The sequence below is a fragment of the Nicotiana tabacum genome, chromosome 24 (assembly GCF_000715075.1).
Source record: "Nicotiana tabacum cultivar K326 chromosome 24, ASM71507v2, whole genome shotgun sequence".
NCBI lineage: Eukaryota > Viridiplantae > Streptophyta > Magnoliopsida > Solanales > Solanaceae > Nicotiana > Nicotiana tabacum.
Genome location: NC_134103.1, coordinates 107,999,595 through 108,012,779, shown reverse-complemented (window position 1 = coordinate 108,012,779; position 13,185 = coordinate 107,999,595). Strand labels below are relative to the sequence as shown.

Below are 13,185 nucleotides of genomic sequence, written 5' to 3'. Positions count from 1 at the left end.
ATTTATATATTTGAGTTCGTAGTGCTATGGGTAGTGTTTTTCTTTGAAAAATTTTCGGAATCCGGGCACGTGGGCCCGAGGGTTGCTTTATCAATTTTTTGAGCGAAGATGAAAATTGTTATAAATTGATTAATTATGAGTATTAGAGTACATTTTGATTGGGTTGCATCTTAATTGACTAGTTTTGGAGTGACGGACATCAGTTTGAGGTGTTAGAGGGTTTTGGAGCTGGTTATGGAACTTCGGAGCGAGGTAAGTCTCCTATCTAACTCTATGAGGGGGGAAACTACCCCTAGGTGATGTATTTAATGGGTGCAACTTGTTGCGGGGACTACGTACGCAAGAGGTGACGAGAATCCATACGTAGTTAGATTCATATTGTTGTCCGGGTAGACTTAGGTTCACACATGTTGTACTTGTACTATAGGTATTATCCTTGCTTGTTTAATTCCTTATTTTACATTTCTACTTGAGACTAGACTTGTTATTGTAGAGACTTCACGATTTATCACGATTTATCACCGAATAACTTTACTCCTCCTACGGCATGTTTTCATGATATATATATATAAATCAACTGTGCTCACTCGGGGTGTGCAGACTCCGGAGGGGCTCCTAGCCTCCTACAGCCCAAGCGCTATAATCCGCACGGACAACTCACGTGCTATAGTATCAATATCCTCACAAACAGGCCCCGGCCTCACTCACTCATCAATCTTTCCAGTCTCACTTACGGGCACACAATGTCATGAAACTAGCCCGGCAACAATGATATAATGTATCAATAAATAACAACTGAGACTGAGATATGATATGAATGTATGAATATGACTGAGTACGAAATATCAATGAAATCAGTGAAATGACAGCAAGAAACGACCACTATGGGTCCTAGCAGTATCGTCATTATAATCAATCATGTTGCGGCGTGCAACCCGCTCCTCCAACAATTTTATTTATTAATTCTTATAGAAGAAATTTTCCCAATAAAAGTAACAATTAATATAAAATTACGAGACAACAAGCATACAATAATTATGGTTTAATTATGAAGCAAACAATGACAAATGGCAAATTATTATGAAAATCAGGGAGCAATTAGGCAGTTTAATATTTATTATGCTAAATGTCAAATAACAATTAAGGCACATAATTCAAATAGCATGTAACAATTAATGCAGGAATTTAAGAATTTATATTTGCAAAGAATAAGAGAGAAACAATCATTATAATAATTACTTTATGATTAAAAATAATTTATGATTTTTCAATTAAGCAGGCAAACAATTAATTTGACGACGTATAGACACTCGTCACCTCGCCTATACGTCGTTTACATGCAATTCACATAACAAATAATTTAAGGGTTCTATTCCCTCAAGTCAAGGTTAACCCCGACACTTACCTCACTTTGAAAATTTCAATCAATTATTCAACCACACCTTTTCCTTTTATTCATTAAAATATTCGGCAATGGGACCCACGTCTTAAATCCCAGAAAAACTCGCGAAATTCGAACACCCGTTCCGATACGAGTTCAACCATACCAAATTTGTCCAATTCTGATATCAAATGGACCTTCAAATCTTAATTTTTTGTTTTTGGAAAGTTTTACGAAAATTTTAATTTCTTCCATCTAAATCCGAAATAAATGATGAATATAGACATGGATTTGTGAAATACAATCACTATATGATAAAGAACACTTACTCAGTTTAAAGTCGTAAAAATTCCCCTTGAAATCGCCCAAATCCGAGCTTCAAAACTCAAAAATGAGTAAAAATGGCTAAGACCCGATTTTATGTATTCTGCCCAGCATTTTCGCATCTGCGGTGCCCGGACTCGCACATGCGAGCTCGCACCTGCGAGAAAAATCTCGCATATGCGAAAAGGGGCTGCCAGGCGAGGTTCCGCATCTGCGGACAAAATGTCGCACCTGCGACGTCCGCTTCTGCGCAAAAGGGCCGCACCTGCGAAGGCTGCATATGCGATGGAAGTCTCGCTTCTGCGAGCTCGCACCTGCGGTCAAAATTCCGCAGGTGCGATTACACCGGAACTCAAAATTTCAGATTTTGCTTAAGTCCAATTCTTGTTCCGATTTCGATCCGTTTTACTCTCGGGGTATTCGGGACCCCGTTCGAATATACCAACAAGTCACGTAACATAATACAGACTGACTCGGGGTCTAAAATCACGTCAAACAACACTGAAATTACAATTCACACCCCGATTCGAACTTTGAGTTTTAAACTTTCAAATTGCAAATCTCGTGCCAAAACATATTAAATGAATCCGGAATGACTTCAAATTTGGCACACAAGTCATAAATGACATAACGGAGCTGTTCAAATTTTCAGAATCGGATTTTGGCTCCGATATCAAAAAGTCAACCCCGTGGTCAAACTTGAAATATTTAGCCTTTAAATTGCTAGTTCCGTTAAATGGTCATAACTTGAGCTAGGGACCTCCAAATTAAATTTCGGGCATACGCCCAAATCCCAAATCACGATACGGAGCTACCGGAACTGTTAAAATACTTATCCGGGTCCGTTTGCTAAAAATATTGACCAAAGTCAACTCACTTGAATTTTAAAGCTCTATTTCACGTTTTAATTCATTTTTCACATGAAAACTTTCCAGAAAATTTTACGGACTGCGCACGTAAGTCGAGAAAGGATAAATGGTGCTTTTCGAGGTCTTAGAACACAGAATTACTTATTAAATTTAAATATGATATTTTGGGTCATCACAGGTCCGCAGACCACTTTTGCGGTCCGCATAATGATTCTGCGGTCGCACATTTGACCGCAGAATCACATTCTTCCACCCTTTGGTAGTTTGGTCATAACTTCTTGTAGGTGTGTCCAAATGATGAACGATTTGAAGCGTTAGAAACTAGACTCAAAGATCTTTCATTTGATAGATTATACATCACATAACTCCTTATATATGTAGATATACTCGTCCAAAGTTTGGTCTTGTGCATACTCATTTGGAACTTTTAATCTATCATGCAATTTCCAACTTAACTTAGACTTAGGGCTCTCCTTAGACCCCACACCACTTATAATATGCCTCGTACACTTATTATCATATCCGATTGATATTCATCATATTAATAGTCCTCGTCTGCACACAAAATAATATAATTAGCGCACATCAACTTTCTTAATAGCGATTAAGTACTTCAAAATTTTTCGGGTTATTACATAAATCCGTCGTTACATAACGACGAAATGTGCCACTTTATGTAATGACTGATTTGTTGTGATCGCGTCGTTACCTTGTCTTTTTATCTCAATCTCACCCTTCATTATTATTAAATAATTTTATTTTATCATTTACCCTACTTTTTTATATAGTAGTTTTACCCTGTATAATAATTTTTCTTTATAATATTGCAAGTTTATTCTTCATATTGCTGGTGTGTGATATCATGAAACGATGACAAACGACACAATCTATCCAAACATTGTATAAAGTATTTTGGCAATTAGTGACTTTGCATCCACCCAGAATTTTGTCAATTTTTATTATTTCAGGTAAATAATGAATAATATTTTATGTATCCTGTTCATGATCATCTCTTGCTACAAATATTCGATCTTTTTAGTTATTAGGTTGTATAAATAACAATAATATTCATAAAATATTCCAAAAAAATATAATTTTGTTGTTTCAGAGAAAATACAATGTACTATTATAAAAGCACGAAATTATAATATGAATCAACGTTATTAAAAAAAATATTTCACATTGAATAAAAATCTCATTCAATATTTTTTGGTAAAAAATGCCATTTAATTATTTTTCTATATATAGGACTTTGATATCAACAAAGATATTGATTATTAAACGTTTCTTTTATTGAACTATTTACAAGTCCTACTATATGAATTTCAAAATCAAGAAGTTGAAAGCTAGGTAGTTTTGGTAACAAAAATGGTTTCATATCCAATTTTAAAACCAACAAAAAGTTTGTAAATCCTTCTTTATGTAAACTGTGTCAAAAGTCTTGTTATTTAGAATTTCAAAATCAATTAAAATTATCTTATAGTATAATTTTTTTATTTAAATAATATAACATGACTATAGTTTAATATTTGAACTCTTTTAACTTTATAGTCGAGTAATATATTTTTCCTTATCAAGCTTTTCTGCACAATATTTAAAAATTATAATCAACAATTAGAATAAATAACAAAAAAATAATTAAGAATATTAAAAGAAAGAGAGAAAGAGAGATGGATTTGGAGAGAAAGAAAAGAAGACTACCATATAACTTCATTAATTGGAGACAACGGCAAAAATCACAATAAGACATATTCCTTCGCCGAGCCGACCAACATTTTCCTTTATTGAATTAGCTAAATACTTATTTCGTTTTAATTTACGTGAAATTATTTTTTTTTTAGCCCGTAAAAAAAAATTCTTTTCTTTATTTAAAAATAATTTACCCTTATATCTACACAAAATATATGTGCCTCATTTTACATTATAAGTACTAAAGTCTTCTCTGTTTTTTTAAATTTCGTATCCAGTAAAATATGTAAATACAATGCTTAATAATATTTTTTTAAAATGTGTATTCATAATCATTAATATGAGATACACGCAAAACCTATATCCTAAAATTAGTTTAAGAAAAAGAAAAAAGAACAAAGAAAACGAGTGAGGACAGTGGAAATGGGGAGAGGAATTTTTATTTTTTATTTATTAAAGCAGCAAAAGAAATATTAATACTGCTGTTGCTACTTGCTACTAAACCCTTGGTGTTAAACCCCTTTTCTTCAAACCTCCTCCACAGCCTCCAAGCCAAAGTACAAAAAAACATCTCGTCAATTTCCCTCCCTCTAACGGCGCAGAGAGAAGTGGGTTTAGTTGTTTTTCTCTTACAAAAATTTTCCACAAGTATTGCTTCACCCCTTCCAGCTCAAATATTTACAGGCTTAATTTTCCCAAGCTGGGGTTGAATATTGAAGTTTAAATTGTTCCAACTGGAACTTGAAGATGGCTCAGGTATCTCTTTTTATTTTCAAACTTTTAGTTTATATTTGTTTTTGTTCTTTTGATTTTTTTGCCGAACCTCTCCTCGTATTATTCTTTCTCCGGCAGAATCAATGGTATCTATATGCTTAACTATCCTTTTTCTTAATGATTTTCAACGATAAAACATAATTTTTAGTGAATTTGAAGTTCTGAGCTGTGTATACCAGTGGTGGAGCCAGGATCTTATATAAAGAGGATTCGAAAAATGTCACACCTAGAATTTGAAGTCATGACCTAAAGGATTTTTGAATTTTTGAACCTTCTTTGCCACTTTATTATTATAATTTTTCCTCAGTGGATTTAACAGCTTATATATAGCTCAAAAAACTTCTTTTTAACCTATTTGCACAGTATAATTTTCATCAAAAGGGATTTGAATGAACCCTCTTTCTCCGAGCTAGCTCCACCACTTACGTAATTTTTATTATTTGTTTATGTTTTGAGGTGTTCGGTCAACTTACCCCTACCTCCACCTGGTAGTTGCTCCTCTCACCTACCTCTGGAACCTAGATACCCGGTAACTCTGTTCACCAAGAATTTGGCAGATGAGAAGAATTACCTAGTTTTTTATTCAAATCTTGGTCTTCCATGGTCTAAGAAGTATTGGGGAGAGGTGATCAGGCAGTATATGGCGAGGCTCCAGATTTTCGAGGACATGACACTTGATAGGAAGATGTGGAGGTCGAGTATTAGGGTCGTAGGTTAGGAGGTAGTTGAGTCGTGCCTTACTTCGTACCATTGTGGGACTAGCCATGTAGGGTTTTTGTGTAAGATAGCTAGTGGCAATGTTGTGGCTTACTATTTCGCTTTTCAGTGCATGTCCTATTTACTAGCTATCGCTTTTGCTTTGCATCTTTCTTCTAGATTTCATGGTGTTCCTATTTATCCTATGATTGTTGTTGTGATACTAATATTGTCTCCTTTTTGTCATTTTGTCTTTTTATTTTTTTTGAGCCGAGGGTCTTTCGGAAACAACCTCTCTACTCCTTCGGGGTAGGGGTAAGGTCTGCTTACACACTACCCTCCCCAGACCCCATTAGTGGGATTTTACTGGGTTGTTGTTGTTGTTGTTTGGTCTTCCATGGTTCGTCCCAACTTTATTGACCACTTAGCCATACTGTTTGAAACATGTTAGCTTCACGTAAATGCTCCATGTCACTAATTTGTTATACTTATAATCTCCCACTGATTCCCAAAGTGCTAATAGGGTGATAGTATACTATCAGTAACATTATCTGCTTTGTCTGAAAAATACTTTAGGCTACATGTATTCTGGATGTATATTCTTTTGGGGTTATGTAACAAGAACGATTGCTGCTTTTATAGGGTGCATCAGAGGCCGTTGAGGCGGTTCACTTCAGTTTTATGACGGATGAAGAAGTTCGTAAGCATAGTGTTATAAAAGTCACAAGCCCTAACTTGCTTGATACATTAGGCGGACCACTGCCCGGTGGGCTCTACGATCCAGCAATGGGTCCCCTTAGTGAGAGATCTCAGTAAGCTTCTGTAAATTTTGTTACCTTCAATCATAAATTGATATTTGCTTAGATAGGTAAATTGATGTAAGTTTTTGTAAATTTTGTTAGTATTAATCATAAGTTGACATTTGTTTTAATAAGTAAATTGATGTGTGTGTATATATATTTTTGATCAGTAGTTAAATTCTATTAACAGAAAGCAGCCGAGCACAAAATTTGTGCTGGACATCACAAAAATGGGAGGCTCCCCTATATAAAAACAAAAGGAAAGGGCTCCCCTTGTGCTCCTGTAATGAGTCAACGAAATCAACCGTGCTGTTCTCATCAGACACATCTTGTAGCTTACAGGAAGATGCTAACAGGCATAAACATCTATATCTTAAAATCTGGATTTAGATGCTGTTTAACTTTTTTTTTGAGAAATGGTAAGGTATTATAGATATCAAAAGACCAGCACTGAGTGAGTGCTGTTGTTACATCCCAGAAAATAACCAAAGAGAGAAAAAGAAAACCCTGTGTGTCCATACAAAAGATTCTATGAATTCTAGCAGGGTTTCACTATCATCTGTCCAATCATATTTACACCAAAAAATATTGACAAAATGCAGTCTGATTTGATCTTCAAGAATGAGTTTTCATGTCCTTCTCTTTCCGTATGCGCCACCAAATAGCTGCTGGTATTGTATTCCAATCTTTCTTCATTTGCTTTGATAGTCTCTTTCTATTCCAGCAAGACAGTAACTCAGCAGTAATGCTTGACATCACCCATTTAAGTCCCAAGATGTTCAAGAATAATTGCCTCAAGGCCCTCAACTGCGTGGCAGCTCCGCAGTATAGGAATAGATGATTGATAGTTTCTGCCTCCTCTGTACACATATAGCACCTGTTAACTATTTGGATTTCTTTCTATGGAAATCCAAACTTGATTGGGAAGTGTATTTTCTATTGAGTGCCACACTATGCTAAAGTGCTGGTGTAATGATTTGAATTTGATAATTATAGTACTGTTTGTCTTTTGGTTAAGTTAATATATTTGAGAAATATATTTGTGCATGGAAAATGTTTGTAGCTCGTTATGTTCAATTTGTTTGACTGTAGTACCTTGGTCCAGTAAATATATGCATATACAAAAAATGTTACCTTCTCAAAAAAAGAAGTTCAATTTGTTCTTGTTCTGTTGGATGCTTTTTCTTTCTTATGTCTTTCTGTTGATTTCGCTATTTAATGACCTGTTCAGATGTAAGTCATGTGGTCAAGGTACAGTTCGCTGCCCTGGTCACTGTGGTCATATTGAACTTGTTTCGCCGGTCTTCAATCCCCTGCTTTTCAATATGCTGCACAATCTTCTGCAACGAACATGCTTTTATTGCTTTCATTTTAGGGCATCAAAAGAAGAGGCAAGTCTTTTTAAGAAAGTATTATTAGTTCTTTCCTTTAGCACTTGTATTGCAATATATTTTTTCCTTACTAATACTCTACATTTTTTGTCTGAGTTAGGTTGAAAAGTGTGTCTCTGAATTAGAGTTAATCGCAAAGGGTGACGTTATTGGGGCCAAAACCATGGATGTTCTCTCTCCTGATAACTCTGCTGATCGGGAGGAAAGTGAAGGGAGCCATATGTCATGTACAACGGATGATTTAAATTTGCAAGATCGTTCTGAGTACAATAAGAGGCCATCTTGGGACAATTTCCAGTTTACTGAAGCTATGGCAGTTATCGATAGAATTCTCAAGACTAAATCTGAGAAATGCAGCAATTGTGAAACTAAAAATCCAAAGATCAATAAACCGAGTTTTGGACGGTTTCATATGGTATGGTTCATTGCATCACATTGGTCTCTTTAATGCGTCGTTCAGATTCCCTTTAAAAAAAGATGCATTGTTCAGATTTCTTGGATGTCATGTTGTATGAGCTTCTGATGTTACTGAATGAAGTATTGATTGTGTTATAGAATAGATGCTTTTTGTCCTAAGCTTGACGTATCATTTTCTAAAAAATAGCATGCCATATCATTTTATTGCCGACAGTGCTCTGAAACAAATCCAGCACTTAGGTACATATGGGAAATTTGTAGTTTGTAGCCATTCATGGTTCTGCGGAAGAATTACCAAATTTTTCTCTTTTGGGGGATGACGTTGGTTTCTAGGTCACCTTGCGTGTACCTTGACTGTCCAACGCGTGCTACATCCTTCCACGAGGAAAAGTATCGAGTAACTCTGCCCATTAAAGTTTAGTTTAAGTAGATGGAAAGAAATCACTTGTTTGCCTCGGTTGATTCAAACTCTGATCTCCCATGGTCGTCTACTCTTCGTTCTTGCCTGATCGACTGTTGGGCATGTGGTAGAATAATACAATCTCTCTTACCTCTTCAAGCCAGCATTCCGTTCCTAATACTTTATCTCTCACCTCTTCAAATAAATACTCCTTAAGTCAATACCATTTCCCACCTCTTTGCCTTGGGAGAAACCAATTGAAGATATGGATAGTTTCATAAAAGCTTTATTACATGTACACTAGGCTGTTAAGATTAGCATGGCCCCTGCGCAAGGATGACGCACAAATCGAGAAATGGTCCAAATTCTTTAGAAGGTTTTTTTTTGTGATTGTGAAATAGAAAGAGTTGGACTTCTACTAAATGCTGCAGAAGGTATTGTGGTAGATAGTTCGCAAGGGATTCATTTTTCTTGTTAGGAAAGAAGGATGGAATTTTCTCTGCGAGCTCCTGTTGTAAGCTGTTGTTGAAGAAATTGTCTAGAAATGATGGTGTGTGGCCTTTGAAAGTTATTTGAAAACCATGGCTCCAAGCAAAGTTTCTTGCTTTGGGTGATTGCAACACATGAAGCATGTTTGAGGCAGGAAAATTTGCAGAGAAGGGGATTTAATCTTTGCAGCTGGTGCTACTTTTGCAGAAAAAATGGGAGATAGTGAATCATCTGCTGTTGCATTTCAGGTTTGTTTGGCAAATATGGTGTATGTTCTTGAACTTGTATGGGGATTCATCGGGTGATACCTGCCAACATCAAGCAAGCTTTATGAAGATGACAAGGACAACCTTTTAGGAAAAGCAGAAGACGACTTGGTTGTGTGGACAGTATGGCTGGATTTGAAAGAAATTATAGGTGCTTTAAAGGAAGCAAGGAGAATATCAGTTTTGTTAAAAATAGATGTATTCGGAATCTAAAGTTATGGTGTAGTGCCTCTTTTGATTTTTCAGTTGATGTAATGCTGGATTTCCTAGATTCCCTTCAGGTTTGAGGGATCTGCTTCCAGTCGGCTATTTTTTGAATGCTGCAGTATCATCTTGGTACTGGCTGACAGTTTTTTTAAATAAAATTTTACCTTTTACTGATTAAAAAAGGTTGTTAACCTCGAGAGCATGACTGGTGAGATGTTAATCTAGTGGTGGTCAAACAGGTGTTTATTCAAACCCTACAGAGTTTAGCCTCAGGTTGAAACATAAGTCCTCTTTCCCTAGTATAAGCTATCACAAATTCTTTTTTTAAAATTAGCCTCCCTCCGCAACTTGCGATCCCCAGTGAAAGTACAACAAAAAGAAAAAAAAGAAAACCGTGTTCAATAGGTGAAGAACTAAATAGCTTGACAACTGTTCTTTTTCTCGGTCTATATTGCATGATTTATTTGTTTATATCTGCAAGTGTTGCTTTAGCCGTCCTGCAAATTTCCATAATTGCAGCTTCCTATAACCAGTGTTATAAAAGGCGTTTTCGGGGCGAACCCTGGGGCGAGGCGCACCAAAAACGCCCCGGGGCGATGGTGTGGGGCGAAAGTCTCAAGAGGCGTACGCCCAGCAATTCGGGGCGTATGCCCGGGCGTTCGAGGCGAGTTTTTTTAGTGAGGCGTAAGCCCTAGAGATTTTTTCAAATTAAAACAAAATTTGTTGAATAAATCCTTCATATAATACCCAAATTTTCAAAATTAAGCTTAGTAATTACTCAAAAGTTTTAAAAAGGAACTAAAATGTATTACATTTAAAAGTCAAGACCTTTTTTATTGATCGAAACCCCAATTCATGGTCTTTCCCAATTCTTTATCTTGTCCGCTAGTCTACTAATATCTCTCAAAAGCAACGTATATTCAATTTGTTTTTTACAAATACAAAGAGAACTCCATTCTCCTTCATAGCAGCAAGTTCAAAGTTCAAATTGAAGGTTAGTCATCCTTTTTGTTCCTCCAATGTAGAAAACTTTATTCTTTTCGACTCAAGTTACTTGAGCTTTTAAGTAGCGTATAATAGATTGTTTTGACTAGTTTTTTGTGGGGATGAAGAGCGCGCGCGCGCACACACACATATATATATATTACATATTTATAGTTTTCTTCATTTTTATGCAATTTTACATGTTTATAAATATTTACTTTAATTATATTATTTTATAAAATATTAAAAATCAAATACCTATGGGGCTTACGCCCCGTGCCTCGGGGCTTACGTCTCGCTGAGGCATATGTAAAACGCCTCGACTTACGCCCACGCCTTTTAAAACACTGCCTATAACATGTTCAACTTAACATTCTCTATTTGGATAAACTTTTTCTTGATAATCAAGAAATCCCAAGGACCAGTGATGCACAGTTCGAACAACAACAACAACAACAACATACCCAGTATTATCCTACACCGTGGGGTCTGCGGAGGGTAGTGTGTACGCAGACCTTACCCCTACCTTGTGAGGATAGAGAGGCTGTTTCCAATAGACCTTCGGCTCAGGATAGTATAAGTACCACATTAATGAAAATATAGGCAAGAAGGAGCAATATCAAAAAGCCATATAAAAGCAGAATAAAACAACAAGACAGTAAAGTGATCAACAATGAAAGAAAATAACGGTTAGTCATAAAAACCTACTACCAACAGAAAACGAGAATGCGTGCCAATACTAATGTTATGAACATTCTACGCTACCTACTCTACTACCCTAATTCTCGACCTCCATACCTTCCTATCAAGGGTCATGTCCTTGTTATGAACATTCTACGCTACCTACTCTACTACCCTAATTCTCGACCTCCATACCTTCCTATCAAGGGTCATGTCCTCGGTCAGCTGAAGTTGCGCCATGTCTTGCCTAATCACCTCTCCCCACCTCTTCTTTGGCCTACCTCTACCTCTCCGTAGGCCTTCCAATGTCAACCTCTCACACCTCCTCACCGAGGCGTCTGTGCTCCTCCTCCTCACATGACCAAACCACCTAAGCCGTGCTTCCCGCATCTTGTCCTCAATAGAGGCCACACTCACCTTATCGCGAATAACCTCATTTCTGATCCTATCTAACCTGGTGTCCCGCACATCCATCTCAACATACTCATCTCTGCTACCTTCATCTTATGGACATAAGCAATCTTGACTGGCCAACACTCAGCCCCATACAACATCGTTGGTTTGACCACCACTCTGTGGAACTTACCCTTGAGTTTCGGTGGCACCTTCTTGTCACACAAAACACCGGAAGCGAGTTTCCATTTCATCCATCCCCCCAATACGATGTGCGACATCTTCATCAATCTCCCCATCCCCTGAATAATAGACCCGAGGTACTTAAAACTCCCTCTCTTAGGGATGACCTGCGAGTCCAGCCTCACCTCCCCCTTCCCTCCTAGAGTCTCGCCGCTGAACTTATACTCCAAGTATTCTGTCTTGGTCCTGTACAGTTCGAACACTCAGTGGATAATAAGCCTGTCCTTCTACCCTTCTCCACTTAAATACCAGGCTTTTGTTTGCGGCAAGGTTCAAACCTGTGACGTGTGCTTAACCCACAAATCACAAGCTGCTCTTTTGCCACCAGGGCCCTGGGGGCTTCTCTATTTGGATAAACTTTTGTTATTAACATGTTCTAATTGTGGCTATTTTTCCATTTCCACTGGTACTTGGTTGCTTAGCCTTACGTTGCCCTTCCAAAGAACATCAGGAAGGCGCCGCGTAACAGTTCACATGTTTGTGTTTTCTATAGCTACCCTTTCTTAAATTTGTCCTACTGTGGAACTTCCACAAGGGAAGATACTCTTGATTGGGTTGTCTGGGAACTCTTGTTATGTTTGTTGTAGACAATGTTTTCAGAAATACCTGCTTTCAACATGATCTCATGGGATCATGTTCAGATGCAGGCATCATATATCCTCAACGTTTTCTGTTAATTTCTGGAGTTTGCCTATTAGTTGCTATGATTTTTTATTTCTTTTGTGAAATGTTTTCTCGAATTAAATAAATAGCAGCACTACTTCTACAGGCATACAGATTACCTTGCAGTTATGAAGTATTAAACTGCTGCTTTCTGCTCAATTGGTTTTCTGCAGGATATTTCAAGTAAGCAAATTATTTTCAATTATATCAAAAAAAGTCAAACGTTCAATCTGCAGTGCACTGGTGGAAGCGAGGAAAATCTTTCCCCTGAGGTGGTAAATGGCACTGAGCCATTAGGGGAAGCTGAAACCAGCTTATCTATGGCTTCCTCGGATAGATTAGAAAATTCTATGGCACGTGGAAGGCAAGGGGATGAGGAGTATATTGTGATGCAGCAGAAAGACTTATTTTCAGTAGCTCATTTACCATCTCAGGTATGGCTTCCACCGTGAGCCATAAGCTAGTAGTTACAATATTCTAGCTTATAGTCCTTGGCATAATTATTATGATGATAATAA

At 37.0% G+C, this 13,185-nt stretch overlaps 1 protein-coding gene and 1 non-coding gene across 2 annotated transcripts in view; both read left to right on the top strand.

Annotated features, from left to right (window-relative positions):
• The first annotated feature begins 4,763 nt into the window (after positions 1-4,763).
• LOC107816097 (DNA-directed RNA polymerase I subunit 1) overlaps positions 4,764-13,185 on the top strand; it is a 30,918-nt gene continuing 22,496 nt past the window's right edge. Inside the window, exons 1-5 of the mRNA XM_075247053.1 lie at positions 4,764-5,019; positions 6,376-6,545; positions 7,765-7,924; positions 8,025-8,339; positions 12,841-13,101. Of these exons, the coding sequence (XP_075103154.1) occupies positions 5,011-5,019; positions 6,376-6,545; positions 7,765-7,924; positions 8,025-8,339; positions 12,841-13,101 (915 nt within the window). The 5' untranslated portion in view covers positions 4,764-5,010. The remainder of the gene's footprint in view (positions 5,020-6,375; positions 6,546-7,764; positions 7,925-8,024; positions 8,340-12,840; positions 13,102-13,185) is intronic.
• LOC142178768 (U6 spliceosomal RNA) lies at positions 9,013-9,111 on the top strand. Its single transcript, XR_012707021.1, has one exon. It is a non-coding gene; the product is annotated as a U6 spliceosomal RNA (small nuclear RNA).